At 42.5% G+C, this 16,296-nt stretch overlaps 1 protein-coding gene across 2 annotated transcripts in view; it reads left to right on the top strand.

The window, feature by feature from the left end:
- The window catches only part of cfdp1 (craniofacial development protein 1), a 70,464-nt gene that overhangs the window by 11,759 nt on the left and 42,409 nt on the right, over positions 1 to 16,296 (top strand). Inside the window, exon 6 of one of the 2 annotated variants that reach the window (XM_039001212.1) lies at positions 11,844 to 11,963. The exons of the other annotated variant lie outside the window; for it this stretch is intronic. Within the exon in view, the coding sequence (XP_038857140.1) occupies positions 11,844 to 11,963 (120 nt within the window). The remainder of the gene's footprint in view (positions 1 to 11,843; positions 11,964 to 16,296) is intronic. 2 annotated transcript variants of the gene reach the window in all.

Below are 16,296 nucleotides of genomic sequence, written 5' to 3'. Positions count from 1 at the left end.
TGTGTCTGTAAGGGCACCTACTAGATCCACAGCCCTTGCTAGGTCAAGAGAGCTTGATTGGAGCATGTCAGAAAGACATTTGGCATCACCAAGCACTTCACAAAAGGTAACCAAAAGCCCTATGAAATGTAAATCTATCTGAGAAAGAAGGCCCCTTGCCTCCACTGATCTATTTTCAAGTGTGATATCCTGTAGCACTCTCAGAACTGTTGGAAGCCTGTCCCTCAGGTTACGGCATGCAATGTATTTGCATGCCTACCTTACATCCGTAAGTCTCTGTAGTTCCCTGTGCTGCTGCTGTGGATAGAGCTCTTTCTAAACTGCAAGCCACTTGAGATGAACTTTCGAGCCAAAATATAACGTTATAAAGCTTCTGCTTTATAACGTTAACTGCCTCAGGCACTGATTTTACAGCATCGACAAGAACAAAATTCAAACCATGTGCATTACAGTGCACATAAAATGCAAATCTTGCACTGTTTTTAATCCGTGCAGACACACCAGAATGCTTTCCACTCATGACGGATGCACCGTCATAGCCTTGCCCCACAAGATTATTTCTGTAGTCCAGACCATGTTTTTCAAGGCAATCAATTATCATTTTTGTTAGACCTGCTGCATCTAAGCTTTCAGCTGACTGAAATTGTAAAAAGCTTTTGTGGATGGCCCAGTTGTAATAGTACCTCACAACTAAAGACATTTTTTTTTTTCTTTAAATCTTTGGTTTCATCTGCAATTACACAAAAAACGTCACTTTCTTTTACTTCTCTTATTATTTCACTTTGTACCATCTCAGCTCAGCCCTCAAGAACTTTATCTGGATTTGGTGGCTTGTGTACTTAGCATTGCCACATGCATTCGTCCTTTTCTCTATGAGAGGGTCATGCTTTGCTATTTCTTCTAAGATTGTAAAAAAAAAAGACCCTTGTTGTGAGAGTCATTAGACTCTCGATGACCTCTGCGCTATATTTTGAGTGGCAGTTAATAGGAGCACATCTGCAATTGTTTTAATTTAAGTACAGTTTTCCTCCACTTTCTTTTTCCGGTCCTCATTTATGACATCTAACATTGATGAGTTGCTGTCAATAGCTCTTTTATGCTGATTCCAAGCCTACATAGCATTGATATGATGCTCTGCCTTTGAATGGAGCCTAAACCCAGAATCTTTAAACAGCGCCTTTTTCCAGTTACAAAAACCTGACTGATGTGAAGGCAGATTCAGATGTATTGGGCAGAGAAAAATGCCTACAGGCGAAACAATAAATCGAATCTTGACTTACAGAATATTCAAGCCATGAATTGTCCTTATACCAGGAACTGTTGAAAGCCCTTTTCCTAGTACCATGCTGAGTTCTGGGAAATGTTTTCAAACATGGCTGTACAGGACCCTCTTCTCTGGATCTTGAAATGTCTGAAATACACGTTCAATAATGTGTCATATCTATATGGAAATTTACTGGCCCTCGCTTCATACTTGTCGCCAAACCCACTGGCTCCAGGTCATCTACAAGGCCCTGCTAGGTAAAGTCCCCCCTTATCTCAGCTCGCTGGTCACCATAGCAGCACCCACCTGTAGCATGCGCTCCAGCAGGTATATCTGTCTGGTCACCCCCAAAACCTCCTTCCAGTTCTCTGCTGCCAATGACTGGAATGAAGTACAAAAATCTCTGAAACTGGAAACACTTATCTCCCTCACTAGCTTTAAGCACCAGCTGTCAGAGCAGCTCACAGCTCATCTCTACTTTGCATATTCTTCTACTGCAAATCTACCATTCCAGTGTTTTACTTGCTATATTCTATTTACTTTGCCACCATGGCCTTTTTTTTGCCTTTACCTCCCTTATCTCACCTCATTTGCTCACATTGTATATAGACTTATTTTTGTACTGTATTATTGACTGTATGTTTGTTTTACTCCATATGTAACTCTGTGTTGTTGTATGTGTCGAACTGCTTTGCTTTATCTTGGCCAGGTCGCAATTGTAAATGAGAACTTGTTCTCAACTTGCCTACCTGGTTAAATGAAGGTGAAATAAAAATAAATTAAGGGATCCACAAGATTAGATATTAACAGTTGCTAACTAAAATGGGTAGTTTAAAGTATAGGCCTGGCCTACCATTGGGTCCTTTTGGAACAGAAGTCTGATATCTCTCCCTTTTCTTTTCATGTTTAATTGACCCTATGCAAAAATAAGACAGTCTATGGTTACATCTAAGCATCCAATTACCCACATTTTAGTTCAATCTTAATTACAAATCCCCATTATCATAACTGTACCTTAAAATCAACTACCAGCCTAAGTTACTAGTTAGATCATGGCTAGCCCTACTCTGCACTAAGTAACTTAGCTAGCTATAATGTCTTACACCTTTACGATAGCAAACAGTCTATCTGCAAATTGTGGTAATCTTTTGAGTAATGTGAACAGATTGATAATAACAATTGTTCGTTTTGAGTTCAAGTATGAAAATCTAACTGAGTTAATGGATTTTAAATTGCTGAATGTTTACTTGCTGAACACTGACAGCTGTAGCCTGCTAGTTACCCCACATTAGTTAAGCATTCGTATACTGTAACTTACGACACTGCACTTTATATGTGTGTATTACTAACACAGATGTAAACATAATGTTAAGCTAAATTGGGAACCAATCTCTCTTATCGTATTAACTGTCTGTTGATGGAGCCAAAGGTCTATCGTTAACTTACACAGCGACTCAACTTTCATGAAAGTTGTTCAGGAAACCTAAACCTGATGCTAAACCTTAAAACTTACTTCAAATATGATGCTATTGCGAAAAGACCCCGTGGATCTGTGGAAATATTCTCTCTTCTTATTCTGTATGTTCTTCTGTATCTCCCAACCAACGTTAATATTCTCTTGTCATCGATTTGAAAAATGCGCCGCAGAACGTCAAAATAATGCTTCTTTCAACAAGAGGTGAAATGAGATGTCAATCAGCGTCAAACTGCCAGTAGCGAATAAAATTTTGGGGTGGCACCCGGGGTGGCAAATCAGATGTCAGGGGTGTCCAGTGCCACCCTGGACACCCCTCTGGCTCCGCCCCTGGCTCCACTAAGGCAGTTGTTTAATAACTTGTCCTTGTGGTAAAAATGATGTGGGTATAACGAAGTGCGAATTAAAAGTAGGAATTTCGTAGCACCATTAGGTGCAAAAACTCGACGTACCCAGTTGCGGCCCACTTTTTGGAAACAAACCACTCTATTTTGTCCCTTCGTTATGTCGGCATTGAACACGTCACCGTCCCTAGAGGGTGACCTTGACAATTTATTGTTAAACCGAGGTGCTGCCTGGATCTCTAATTTAAAGGCCGTTGCTCCCCTCGGTCTCAACGTAGACTTTGATCTGAAGCCATTCCTGTGATTATTGTGATTTTTGCTATTCATTGTAATTGTTTGGCCTGTGTAGCCAAATTGTATCTCTGATCGTATGTTATCCATTGATGCTTTTTTATATGTTGTAATTATATCTGTAAATTAATCAACGAAATCAAGCCACACTTGGCCATGATTACAGACACCTGTGTGTCCTTTGAAACTATACAAACTAGTGACCCGCAGTGTTTGTCATAAACGTTAGTTATTCAATTATTGCATCTGAGCTCCTAGAGTGTGCAGCTCTCATTTTCTTTTTAAATTCATATGAACAGAACATGCAAGTCGAGGATGCAATGATGTGCAGTCTGTCACGTTCCTGACCTGTTTTCTCTTGTTTTTGTATGTGTTTAGTTGGTCAGGGCGTGAGTTGGGGTGGGCATTCTATGTTATGTGTTTCTATGTTTAGGTTCATTGTCATTTAGCCTGATATGGTTCTCAATCAGGGACAGGTGTTTTACGTTTCCTCTGATTGAGAACCATATTAAGGTAGGTTGTTCACACTGTTTGTTTGTGGGTGGTTGTCTTCCGTGTTTGTGTCTGTGCACCACACGGGACTGTTTCGTTTGTTCGTTTGTGTAGTCTGTACCTGTTCATGCGTTCTTCGTGTATATGTAAGTTCTCTAGTTCAGGTCTGTCTACGTTCGTTTTGTTGTTTTGTATTTTCCGAGTGTTTTCCGTATTCAATTTTTCCTTAATAAATATTAATCATGTCATATAACAACGCTGCGCTTTGGTCCAATCCCTACTCCTCCTCTTCGGACGAAGAGGAGGAGAACAACCGTTACACAGTCCTTCTTACCGAATTCTGACGTGCACTTTGAACATGTTAGAACAACTGTCCACATTGACTTTCCGTCAGCCAATCTACTATAGTAGAAACGTTTAGGCTACCTATTCTATTGATCAACTTGTCAAGAAAACATTGCCTATTCCAAACAGACTCTGGAACAGTTGTGGGACGATAGATCCCAAACTCATGTAGCCTAGGCTACATAAAAAAGGTTCAAAAGCAATGTGTCTGATACAACAGAATGTTTAGCTTAAAATGTTGATAACTATTATTTCTTCACATTAGAAGCGCAGCAATGCGCACAAGGCAGTCGGCTACACGCACATGTTCCATCCATAATGCAATTAGCGGTAAAACACCGTTGTCAAAAGGGCACTGCCCATGCAAGCGGTTTCATGTGACCGAGATGAAAACATCAGTTAGAAATTTGGAAAGAGACATGCATCATAATATATGTATTAAAACGTTCAGGTTTCAGACAATTAAGTACATGTTTTCATGAACCTCCAGCTCATTGAAAAGGGGTGTGCGACGCGCTGATGAAGCCTGCCTTCCGTTTGCCGTTTGATGCCGCGTTCAAAACAACTGGGAACTTGGAAATCTCTGACTTCAGTGTGTTCAACAAAAAACTAGCTCTGACTGGGAAAATCGTTTTGAAGGGTCATCCAACTCGGGCCACTATCTAGAGCTCTGACTGTGATAAATAAGATACTTAATGAATGTAATTTACACACACGCCAATTTAATTCTACTAAATTATGTGAATTATTCTATGGAGTAGAATGATAACCATGACCAATCAAATGCATTTACTTCGACTGGTATTTCCATCAATAGGCTAAAAAAACATTATTTCAAAATGGGATTTTTTCTTCTTCTCCTGGACAATTGGCCGGCGGCAATTTTATTTATCTGCTTTTCAACAAAAAAAATACGGACAAAAGCCGGCTATTACCGGCAAACGAAAACCCTGTATTGATCATAACATCCTTGTTGATCGGCTGGAGAGGTGGGTGGGAATCTCTGGTGTTGCCTTCAACTGGTTCCGGTCATATTTATCTGGCAGACGTTTCTCAGTGAGTATGGGTGGCTCAGTATAGTCCCCAGCACCTATTCACTATGGTGTCCCTCGGGTCAATTCTGGGCCCCATCCTTTTTTCTCTGTACGTGCTTGACATCATCCGCAATCATAACATTCAGTTTCACTGCTATGCTGATGACACACAGCTTTATTTACCAATCAGACCCAGTGACCAAGCTAGCGTAGCTACCCTTCACAAGTGTTTTGCCGACATCAAATATTGGATGTCTGACAAAAAAGTTCTTCCAGAAACCTTGGTGTCTTCATTGACCCTGACCTAAACTTTGAGCTGAATGTAAAGAAAGTTTTCCTGAATTGAAAGTTATGTGGACACCTGCTTGTCGAACATCTCATTCCAAAATCATGTGCATTAATATGGAGTTGGTCCCCCTTTGCTGCTATAACATCCTCCACTCATCTGGGAAGGCTTTCCACTAGATGTTGAAATATTGCTGCGGGGACTTGCTTCTCTTCAGCAACAAGAGCATTAGTGAGGTCAGGCACTGATGTTGGGCGATTAGGCCTGGCTCGCAGTCGGCGTTCCAATTCATCCCAAAGGTGTTTGATGGGGTTGAAATCAGGGCTCTGTGCAGGCCAGTCAAGTTTTTCCACACTGATCTCGACAAACTATTTCTATAAGGACTTTGCTTTGTGCATGTGGGCATTGTCATGCTGAAGCAGGAAAGGGCCTTCCCCAAACTGTCACCACAAAGTTGGAAGCACAACTTTGAATGTCATTGTATGCTGTAGTGTTAAGATTTCCCTTCATTGGAACTAAAGGGCCTTGCCCGAACCATGAAAAACAGCCTCATACCATCAAACTTTACAGTTAGCACTATGCATTGGGGTAGGTAGAGTTCTCCTGGCATCCGCCAAACCCAGATTCATCTGTTGGACTACCAGATGGTGAAGCGTGATTAATCATTCCAGAGAACGCGTTTCCACTGCTCCAGAGTCCAATGGCGGTGAGCTTTACACCACTCTAGCTGACGCTTGGCATTGCACATGGTGATCTTAAGGCTTGTGTGTGGCTCCTCGGCCATGGAAACCCATTTCATGAGGCTCCAGACGAACAGTTCTTGTGCTGACGTTGCTTCCAGAGGAAGTATGGAACTCAGTAGTGAGTGTTGCAACCTTGGACAGACTATTTTTCCGTGTTATGCGCTTCAGTACTAGGCGGTCACGTTCTGTGAGTTTGTGTGGCCTACCACTTCGCAGCTGAGCCATTATTGATCCTAGATGTTTCCACTTCACAATAACAGCACTTACAGTTGACCGATGCAGCTCTAGCTGGGCAGAAATTTGACGAACTGACTTGTTGGAAAGGTGGCATCCTATGACGGTGCCACGTTGAAAGTCATTGAGCTCTTCAGTAAAGCCATTCTACTGCCAATGTGTGTTTATGGGGATTGCATGGCTGTGTGCTCAATTTTATACACCTGTCAGCAACGGGTGTGGCTGAAATGGAACATCATGGCCCGGTCCTAGATGACTTTGTCGAGTGGTGTGAGGAATCACACTTGGTCCTCAATACTAACAAGACCAAGGAGATGTGCATAGACTTCAGGAAGCGTACAACACCTACCTCTGCAACATCTATCAGAGGCCAGAATATAGAAATTGTAGAGGAATATAAATATCTGGGTGTCTTTTTGGACAGTAAGCTTCAGTGGAGTAAATGTACAGACCAGATCTACAAAAAGAGCCAACAGAGACTGTACTTTCTAAAAAAGTTGGGTTCTTTTAATATAGACTGTACTATATTGACTCTGTTTTACAAATCCTTTATTGAGAGTATTTTAACTTTTTGTATTGTTTGTTGGTTTGGCAATGCCACTGTCAGTCAGAGAAACATGCTGAGAAGGATTATTACCACAGCAAGTAAGGTACTTGGAGTCAAACGGACAGGCCTGGATGAGATCTTTAAGGTCAGGGCCCTCCGTAAGGCTCACAAAATCATTTTAGACCCAAGTCACCCCCTGTACCTGGACTTTGAATTACTCCCCTCTGGGCGCAGGTATAGGGCACCCCTCAGCAGGAAAAATAGAACGAGACAATCATTTGTGCCAGGTGTGATATCCCTCTTAAATAGCTCGGGCAAATGTTCCCATTGACCTTAAGGCCAGCAGGCTAGTCTTTGTTTTAAATGTTTTAAATGTTTTATTTTTTTTATTTCTTATTTCTTACTATTATTATTTTTTTATTGGTGCGTGACTGTTATTGAAAGTTGTATTGTCAATCTTGTTTTGTATTTAACGCCACTTTAAATGTGTACATGACACTGCAACAAAATTTCCCCATGGGGACAATAAAGTAAGTAAGTAAGTAAGAAATGTCCAAATCCACTCATTTGAAGGGGTGTCCACATACACTACCAAAAGTTTTAGAACTCCTACTCATTTGAGGGTTTTTCTTAATTTTTTACTATTTTCTACATTGTAGAATAATAGTGACAACATCAAAACTATGAATCATGTAGTAACCAAAAAAGTGTTAATCAAATCAAAATATATTTTATATTTCAGATTCTTCAAATAGCCACCCTTTGCCTTGATGACAGCTTTGCACACACTTTATATATACAGCGGTATATAAACTGTATATATGCTTTCATTTCCTCACGTCTAGATGACTGTAACGTTTTGTATATGTCTCAGTCAGAAATCAATCCATTGTCTACAGTTAGTTCAAAATGCTGCAGCTCTGATTTTAACAGGCACCAGACATTTTTACCATGTCACACATATTTTAGCTGGCTACCAGTCACTTTTAGAAAACATTTTAAAGTGGTATTAATCACGTTTAAGGCTAAATTTAGCCCCATCAAATATCTCTGATATTTTGTCTCCCTATATACCAGGACGAAGCCTGAGATCCCTGTCAGGACACTGTTGACCATTCCAAAGTCTAGGTTGAAAACGAACATTGACCGGGCCCCTAGACTTTGGAATGGTCTTCCAGGCTTGCAAATTCAGTGCCTCTTTTTAATCCCTGCTGAAGACATACTTTTATAAAGATGCTTTTAATGTATGATTTCAATGTATGATTTTAATTAGCGATCTTTTTTTCATTCTCTTTCCTCCTGTCTTTTTTTTTGTACTTTTATTTTATTACGTGAAGCACTTTGTTACTTGTATCGGAAAGCGCTATATACATAAAGTTATTATTACTACTGTGGCCCATAGAGAACAATGGTTCATTATTAATGTCATTGTTAACACCCTTTCTCTGTTAATGACCTGCTGACTGTAGCTGTCTATGAATAAGCCTGTGTTATGGTGTGTGAGTTAAGAGGCCAGCAGAGCTGGGAAAACAGGGCAGTTGCCTTTGTTGATCTTTTCCTGTATATTTGTGTGTATCATCTATGTTCGCTGTGTGAATGTATTAGTGCAATTATGTCTGCAATATGTTCTCAACTTAGAGGCCTGCTTTTCTAATTGTAGAGGGAAATCTCAGGGGCCTAAAAATAAACCTGCTCATTGTTATTACAGAGATGGTGAGGAAAGCTATCATACAGTCTGGCCTGACTCTACTTCCAGGGCATATGGGCATGTCTGTCTGTATGTTTGTATACACACTTCTCAATTGTGTGTGTGACTGAGTGTGTGTGTGTGCGCTCACATGTTTTTCCCTGTGTGTGTGAGTTTGAGCCTGACTAGAACTCTTTGCTCCCAGATCAGAACATTCTCATGAATTCTTCATTCTTTTTTTCTTTTTTTTACACTCTTTGCTCGTCTCTGTTTGATCTGAAAGGCCAACTCCACCACTTTTCAGTCTCCTGTTCGTTATTTCCAGCATAGTACTGTCAACATATTTGAAAAAAAAAAAAAAATCTAATAAAAAAGTAAAAACAATGATGACATCATCAAATACCCTCCCTTTGGCTAGAAACTCGTTCCAGATTTTGAAAATGTATTTTTAATCCTACCCTGTAATGTCAAGGGGGATAATTTTTTAAGGATGTTTCTTATCATTTTAACCACAGATTATAGAAATGCTCTGTTTTCACATATGTAGACACTGGTTTGGTGCTGGAGATTATGAGGTTGATAAGTGGCGTAATTGCCCTTTTAAAGAGCCACTGAACATGCCGATTAGCACGTGTGTTTTTCTGTTGTTCGTTAGAAAAATACGATTTCAATCTTCGTGGTGTGTTTCCTGATCGATTTCACGTTTGGTTAATGATTTGTGTCCCCCCTGAGACACTGTAGACGCGGAAGCCTATTTCACTTCCTCAAAATCCCCAGAAGAAATCTAAGATAATTCAAGAAATCTGATGAATTTTTATGTTTTGGACGAGGATGTTCTAGTTGCGCTATTTGACATCTAACTAAGGTGTTTAGTGCAGTATTTCTCAAGTTAAGAAACGTGCAACGTATTGCCTTATGTAAACAGTCGGAGCTGCTGGGAAGGTCTGTCTCACTATGCTGTTGGATAGAAAGCAATCACTACAGCAGTTCACCCCATGTTAGTGGGCAAATGGACATCATCAAATCAAAACCCAACTTTTTTTTACCCAGTGTGATGTACAGATGTTCCAAACTCCATTTTAGAGAGGACTGACTTTACCACCAAAATGATCCTATTTACACTTTATAGTCAATTTTGACACAAAGGGATTCACAGCTTTTTAAAACAGTCGGTCTCCCCCTTCTCATTGGACTGCATGCTGCTGACCATCCTCTGGTACTCTGTAGCTCGCTTATGTTTCCCACCTCCCTTAGAGCTCTGAGAGAAGCCTCCAGGGGTGAGGGGTCAGGGGGGTAAGTGGGGTCAGAGGCAGCAGCAGTAGTGACCAGGGAGAGAGGAGGCGTGTGACTGAGGGAGTGAATAAGTAATAATAGAGCAGAGATTATGGATGATGAGTCTGAGGAGTTGTCAGTGAAGAGGGAGAGAGGTGGGGAAGATGAGTGGGCCCCGGATTTAGGAACATGAACACCCAAGTGAAGGACCAGTCATGGTGTTATGCTTAAGCAGGGCTATCAGATGCATCTCTCCACCATAGGTTATGTCTGAGTGTTACACATTGCTATGTTTGTAATGAGAGTGTGCTAAAAGGCCTACTACCGTCTTTAAGCTGCAGAACAAAGAGCATCCACACATACTAATGAGAACTCTTTATAGAAACCTGCTGTACAAGCACCACCATCTATAAAGCAGTAGCTGTGTGCCATATCTTATTTTGAGGTCTCTATGTTTAGGTTTAGGTAGAGTTCTGTGGTGTCCTGGTAACTGTTGAGGAGCTTGACGTAGGCACCCATAGAGAAGCAGCCGTCTGTTTGGTGTGTGTACACTCTGCCCAGTCGGGTGACCAGTGAGGTAATATTGATTCTGTGTTGGGGAACACTAAACACACAGTTTCACTGGTTACCCCCCCCCCCCCCCCCCCCCCCCACTCATTCACTCTCCTCTGTTATCTGACACACCAATATGACAGCACAGCACAGGGTGTTTTGTAGTCTAGAGCCAAGAGGCTTCTAAGAGTGTACCATGATGATCTAAAAACAACAGAAACTGACAGCATAGGGAGTATTCTGTTATGCTTCTTGGTAGATATTTGTGAAGGGAAACAAACTGAGATGCTCTTGCATGTTCTTCACTTAAAGATTCCACAGATGGACATGAATCGGTCAACAAAATCCCTTTAAAACCTTCACTCCAATCTCTCATTACATGTCCATTGTATAGCCTTTAACCTCATGGTTACACCACCTTATAAAATGTTTTGCTCAGTGGGAAATGAATATCCAACTGGTCAGGGCTCCCGAGTGGCGCAGCAGTCTAAGGTACTGCATCTCAGTGCTAGAGGCGTCACTACAGACCGTGGTTTGATTCCAGGCTGTATCACAACCGGCCGTGATTGGGTGTCCCATAGGGCGGTGCACAATTGGCCCAGCGTCATCCGGGTTAGGGTTTGGCCGGGTAGGCTGTCATTGTAAATAAGAATTTGTTCTTGAATGACTTGCCTAGTTAAATAAAAAAAATAGTCAGTGACAACTGTTTGGAGATTGTGACAGCAACTATGTGAGCTTATTACAGTATTATACTATGTCCTGGGATTTCCTATCATCTTCAAAGTAGAAGAACCCATTACCTTCTAATGACTCTTGTGTGGCTTGTGTGCGTCATTTGCGTGTTCGTGAGAGTCTCAGCTTTTCATAGTGGGGTCATAACAGTTTGTAGCTCAAATCGGTAACAGACGTTTTTGTGAGATCTCATTTCGGGATCCGCCCTTGTCTCACAAACACCACTCTAGTTCACCACCTATTAATCGCACAAGCTAATGGTTGGTATCCATGTATACAGAAGAAATAGACAAATACAATAACCCAGAAGTCTGTAGCTCAAACACAATGTTTAGTAGGAGTTGGAAGCACTAAATCAGATTTGGGGAAGTTGCATGGTTTTTCTATTAGCCTTGAGCTGTGAGAGAAGGTCTGCCAATGGCCTTTAAATGGGCAGGAAGTGTATTATCCTTTCAAGGACTTCCTCCTGGCCTGGGTCTGCTGGAGAAGGGTGAGGAGCAGCTGGGTGAACCCCTAACAGGGAGCCTTTGTGCATGTGTGTTTTAGGGGTCCAGCCTGCTCTCCTCATGGCCACAGACATCTGGAGGAGCTATCCACTCTCCCCGGGGATACTGTGAGAACATTCTTACAGTTGAAGCACCTCTGCGAGGCACAAAATGGTTCCCAGTGAGTAACTCACTCCTATCAGTTACACTGGGTGTAAACAGGAACACTAACATGCTGACTAAACCGACCGCATTGCGTGCATGTTAGAAAATGAATGTACACGTGATTCAATCATTTATTTTTTTTATTTTTTAATTTATACCCCCTTTTCTCCCCAATTTTCGTGGTATCCAATCGCTAGTAATTACTATCTTGTCTCATCGCTACAACTCCCGTACGGGCTCGGGAGAGACGAAGGTCGAAAGCCATGCATCTTCCAAAGCACAACCCAACCAAGCCGCACTGCTTCTTAACACAGCGCGCCTCCAACCCGGAAGCCAGCCGCACCAATGTATCGGAGGAAACACCGTGCACCTGGCCCCCTTGGTTAGCGCGCACTGCGCCCGGCCCGCCACAGGAGTCGCTGGAGCGCGATGAGACAAGGATATCCCTACCGGCCAAACCCTCCCTAACCCGGACGACGCTAGGCCAATTGTGCGTCGCCCCACGGACCTCCCGGTCGCGGCCGGCTGCGACAGAGCCTGGGCGCGAACCCAGAGACTCTGGTGGCGCAGCTTGCGCTGCGAGGCAGTGCCCTAGACCACTGCGCCACCCGGGAGGCCTTGATTCAATCATTTTATCCTAACTGCTCGCGCATATCAATAACTGTCTGTATAGCCAGGTGCAAAAATAGAACTTGGTTAAATTTTAGATGCTTGAAGTGCTGCAAGTCCTGCCTCTCCCATCTACAAAGATCCAGCAAAAAAGAAATACAAATTAGCTAGCAACAGCAAGCTAACTAAATGTCCAGGAATGTTTGTGTGTTTTGACCTGTCCCCAAATAATATACAGTAGTTGGTTTTGGTATGTTAGCCTGCGTGTCATGAACACGTCTGGTGGAAATAGACAAAATCAACATGTGGACGCACGAGCGGAGCCGGTTTGGTCAACATGTAACTCATTTACTCTGTGTGTACATTTGTGTGTATTTGGGTGAGTGTTTGTTTGTCTGGTTGAGTGTGCTGTTGAGTTGCCTGGTACTGGGAGCCTTGAATGTGGAAGACATAATGAAATCAGCAGATTATCAAGGTTTTTTGGAGTGCAATGTTCACAGTGTCCAAAAACTGGGGCTTTGTTGAAGGTTGTTGGTCTTCCAGCAGGACAATAACCTAAATACACCTGAAAAAACTGGAATGGATCAAGAAGACGCACTGGACTGCGAGATCTGAAAACAGCAGTTGTTGGAGGGCACCCCTAAAACCTTGAATAATTAGAGCAGTTTGCTACTGAAAAGTAGGCCAAATTGCCAGTAGAAAGCTGCAGCAATTATATTGATGGCTACAAGAAGCATTTGTCTTGGCCAAAGGCTGTGCATCCAAGTACTAGTTCCCAGGAGCCATTTCTTCCATGCCATTTGTCTTTATTTTCAAAATAATTGCAGCTGAGCACTAAAAACTTGGTTGTTTTTTGTTTGTTTGTTGGTGTATATATGGGCATCTGCTGAGCCTCTTGGGGTGAATCTATCCACTTCTGTTAGTATGTTTCTCTGAATGTCCTCTCCTTGACATTCTTGTAGGACAACCACCTGCAGTACCTGTAACCTCCACTACATCTTAAGGAGGCAGGTCAAATCAAATGACATTTTATTTGTTACATGCTTCCTAAACCGGTGTAGACTAATATTGAAATGCTTATTTATGGGCCCTTCCCAACAATGCAAATATTTTATTTTTAATTTTAATTTTTACAAATAATAGAAAGATAATAACACAAAGAATAAATACACAATGAGTAACGATAACTTGACTATATACAAGGGGTAGCAATACCAAGTCAATGTGCAGGGGTACGAGGTAATTTAGGTAGATATGTACATACACTGGATATACCAAACATTAGGAACACTTTGCTAATATTGAGTTGCACCCCCCCTTTTGCTCTCAGAACAGCCTCAATTCATCATGGCATGGGCTCTACAAGGTGTCAAGCGTTCCACAGGGTTGCTGACCCATGTTGACTCCAATGCTTCCCACAGTTGTGTCAAGTTGGCTGGATATCCTTTGGGTGATGGACCATTTTGGATGGGAAACTGTTGAGCATGAAAAACCTAGCAGCGTTGCAGTTTCTGATACAAACCGGTGAGCCTGGCACCTACTACCATAACCCATTCAAAAGCACATACATATTTTGTCTTGCCCAATCACCCTCTGAATGGCACACATATACAATCCATGTCTCAAGGCTTAAAAATCCTTCTTTAACCTGTCATCTCCCCTTCCTCTACACTGACTTGAAGTGGATTTAACAAGTGACATCAATAAGGGATCATAGCTTTCACCTGGCTTCACCTGGTCAGTTTTTCTATGTATACTCAATGTAAAGGTAGGGGTAACGTGACTAGGCAACAGGATAGATAAAAAGCAGTAACCGCAACATATCAAATACAATTTTATTTGTTACAAGCTTCGTAAACAACAGGTTGTAGACTAATAGTGAAATGCTTACTATAGAGAAATAGTAGAAAAATAATAACACAAGGAAAAAACCCACAATAAGTAACATTAACTTGGCTTTATACACGGGGTATCAGTACCAAGGTGATGTGTAGAGGTATGAGGTAATTGAGGTAGATATGTACATATAGCTAGGGATAAAGTGACTAGGCAACAAGATAGATAATAAACAGTAGCAGCAGCGTATGTGATGAGTCAAAAGAGTCAATGCAGATTGTCCGGGTAGCTATTGGTTAATTATTTAACTAAGTATTTAGCAGTCTTATGGCTTGGGGGTAGAAGTTGTTCAGGGTTCTGTTGGTTCCAGACTTGGTGCATTGTTACCGCTTGCCGTGCGGTAGAAGAGAGAACAATTTACGACTTGGTGGCTGGAGTCTTTGACAATTTTTAGATCCTTCCTCTGACACCGCCTGTTATAGAGGTCCTGGATGGCAGGGAGCTCGGCCCCAGTGATGTACTGGGCTATACACACTACCCTCTGTAGTGCCTTGCGGTCGGATGCCAAACAGTTGCTATACCAGGCGGTGATGCAGCCTGTCAAGATGCTCTCAATGGTGCAGCTATTGAACTTTTTGAGGAACAAGGGCACATGCCACATCTTTTCAGCCTCCTGAGGGGGAAGAGGCATTGTCGTGGACCATGTTCATTTCTTAGTGATGTGAACACTAAGGAAGTTGAAGCTCTCGACCCGCTCCACTACAGCCTGTGGTTGGGGACGTGCTCCGCCATCCATTTCCTGTAGTCCATGATCAGCTCCTTTGTCTTGCTGACGTTGAAGGAAAAGTTGTTGTCCTGGCACCACACTGCCTGGTCAAGGACCTCCTTTCTATAGGATGTCTCATAGTTGTTGGTGATCAGTCCTACCACCATTGGGTCGTCAAAAAACTTAATGAGAGCTTCAAATTCCGAACTTGTTTTTGCATGGATTACGCGACGAGGTTAGCTTTTAACAGCTAGGACCGCAATTTCTTGTCCCGGAATCCCGCTTAACTGACAGGTCTGCTTGAAAGAGCTGCTAACCTAGCTAAGCTGCTAACGTTAGTCATCAAGCTAACGAAGTTAGTCCCAGATAAATGTTCCTATGGAACCCTCTTTGTCTGGAGAAGTAAATTAACGGTTCCAGCACTGTAGAAGCTGTATCTACTATGCTTTGTTTCGGGTCATACTGGATCACTCATAGTTCCAATGCAGCAATTGTTTGCTTGCCTAGGATTATAAGCTTGAGGTATTTTGGTCATGCAGGTCGCCAGCCTACGTAAGAAACTGGAGAAAACGCAGAGTGGAATGTTTACCTTTTCTACGCCTGTGGCTGGACGGCGTTCACTCTTGTTGGATGCATCTCCGTCCTGTCGTTATCCGAGTGGCCGGTGTTGCCCGGAGTTCCTTCGCCAGGGGAGCAATCTCCTGCCTCTCCTCCACCATCTGATAGCGGAGTGGAAGGAGCACAGCAAGAGGAGAATGGCAATCAACGATGGTCGCATGTCACGAGCCATGGAAGCCGAAGACAGCGGCCTCCCGCAAAGCATTCTACACTCCCAACGAAAGGCCCGGCGCTGATACAAACAACGAATAGTTTTTCCGCCCTGGAGCCTGATCTTCCTGCACCTTCGTCGCTGGGGGTACCTGTGTCTGCGGCCGCTGTAACTACTCCTACTCCTTCCCCTACGATTTTGAAGTCAACGTCGGTAACTTTCTGTCCCTGCTCTGGATTGAGCGGGGCTTCTCCAACTGTCGGAGGCCTGCACCATCCTGTGAAGCGTGGGAGTGGGTGGATTACCTCATCCTTCTCGCCAGTGATTTTGGGCAGCTCCATGATAATAAATGTGACTGTTTCTGGTGCA

The sequence above is a fragment of the Salvelinus namaycush genome, chromosome 9 (genome assembly GCF_016432855.1).
Source record: "Salvelinus namaycush isolate Seneca chromosome 9, SaNama_1.0, whole genome shotgun sequence".
Taxonomy (NCBI): Eukaryota; Metazoa; Chordata; class Actinopteri; order Salmoniformes; family Salmonidae; genus Salvelinus; species Salvelinus namaycush.
Note: the sequence above shows the minus strand (reverse complement) of the source record. Positions and strands in the feature narration are given on the sequence as shown.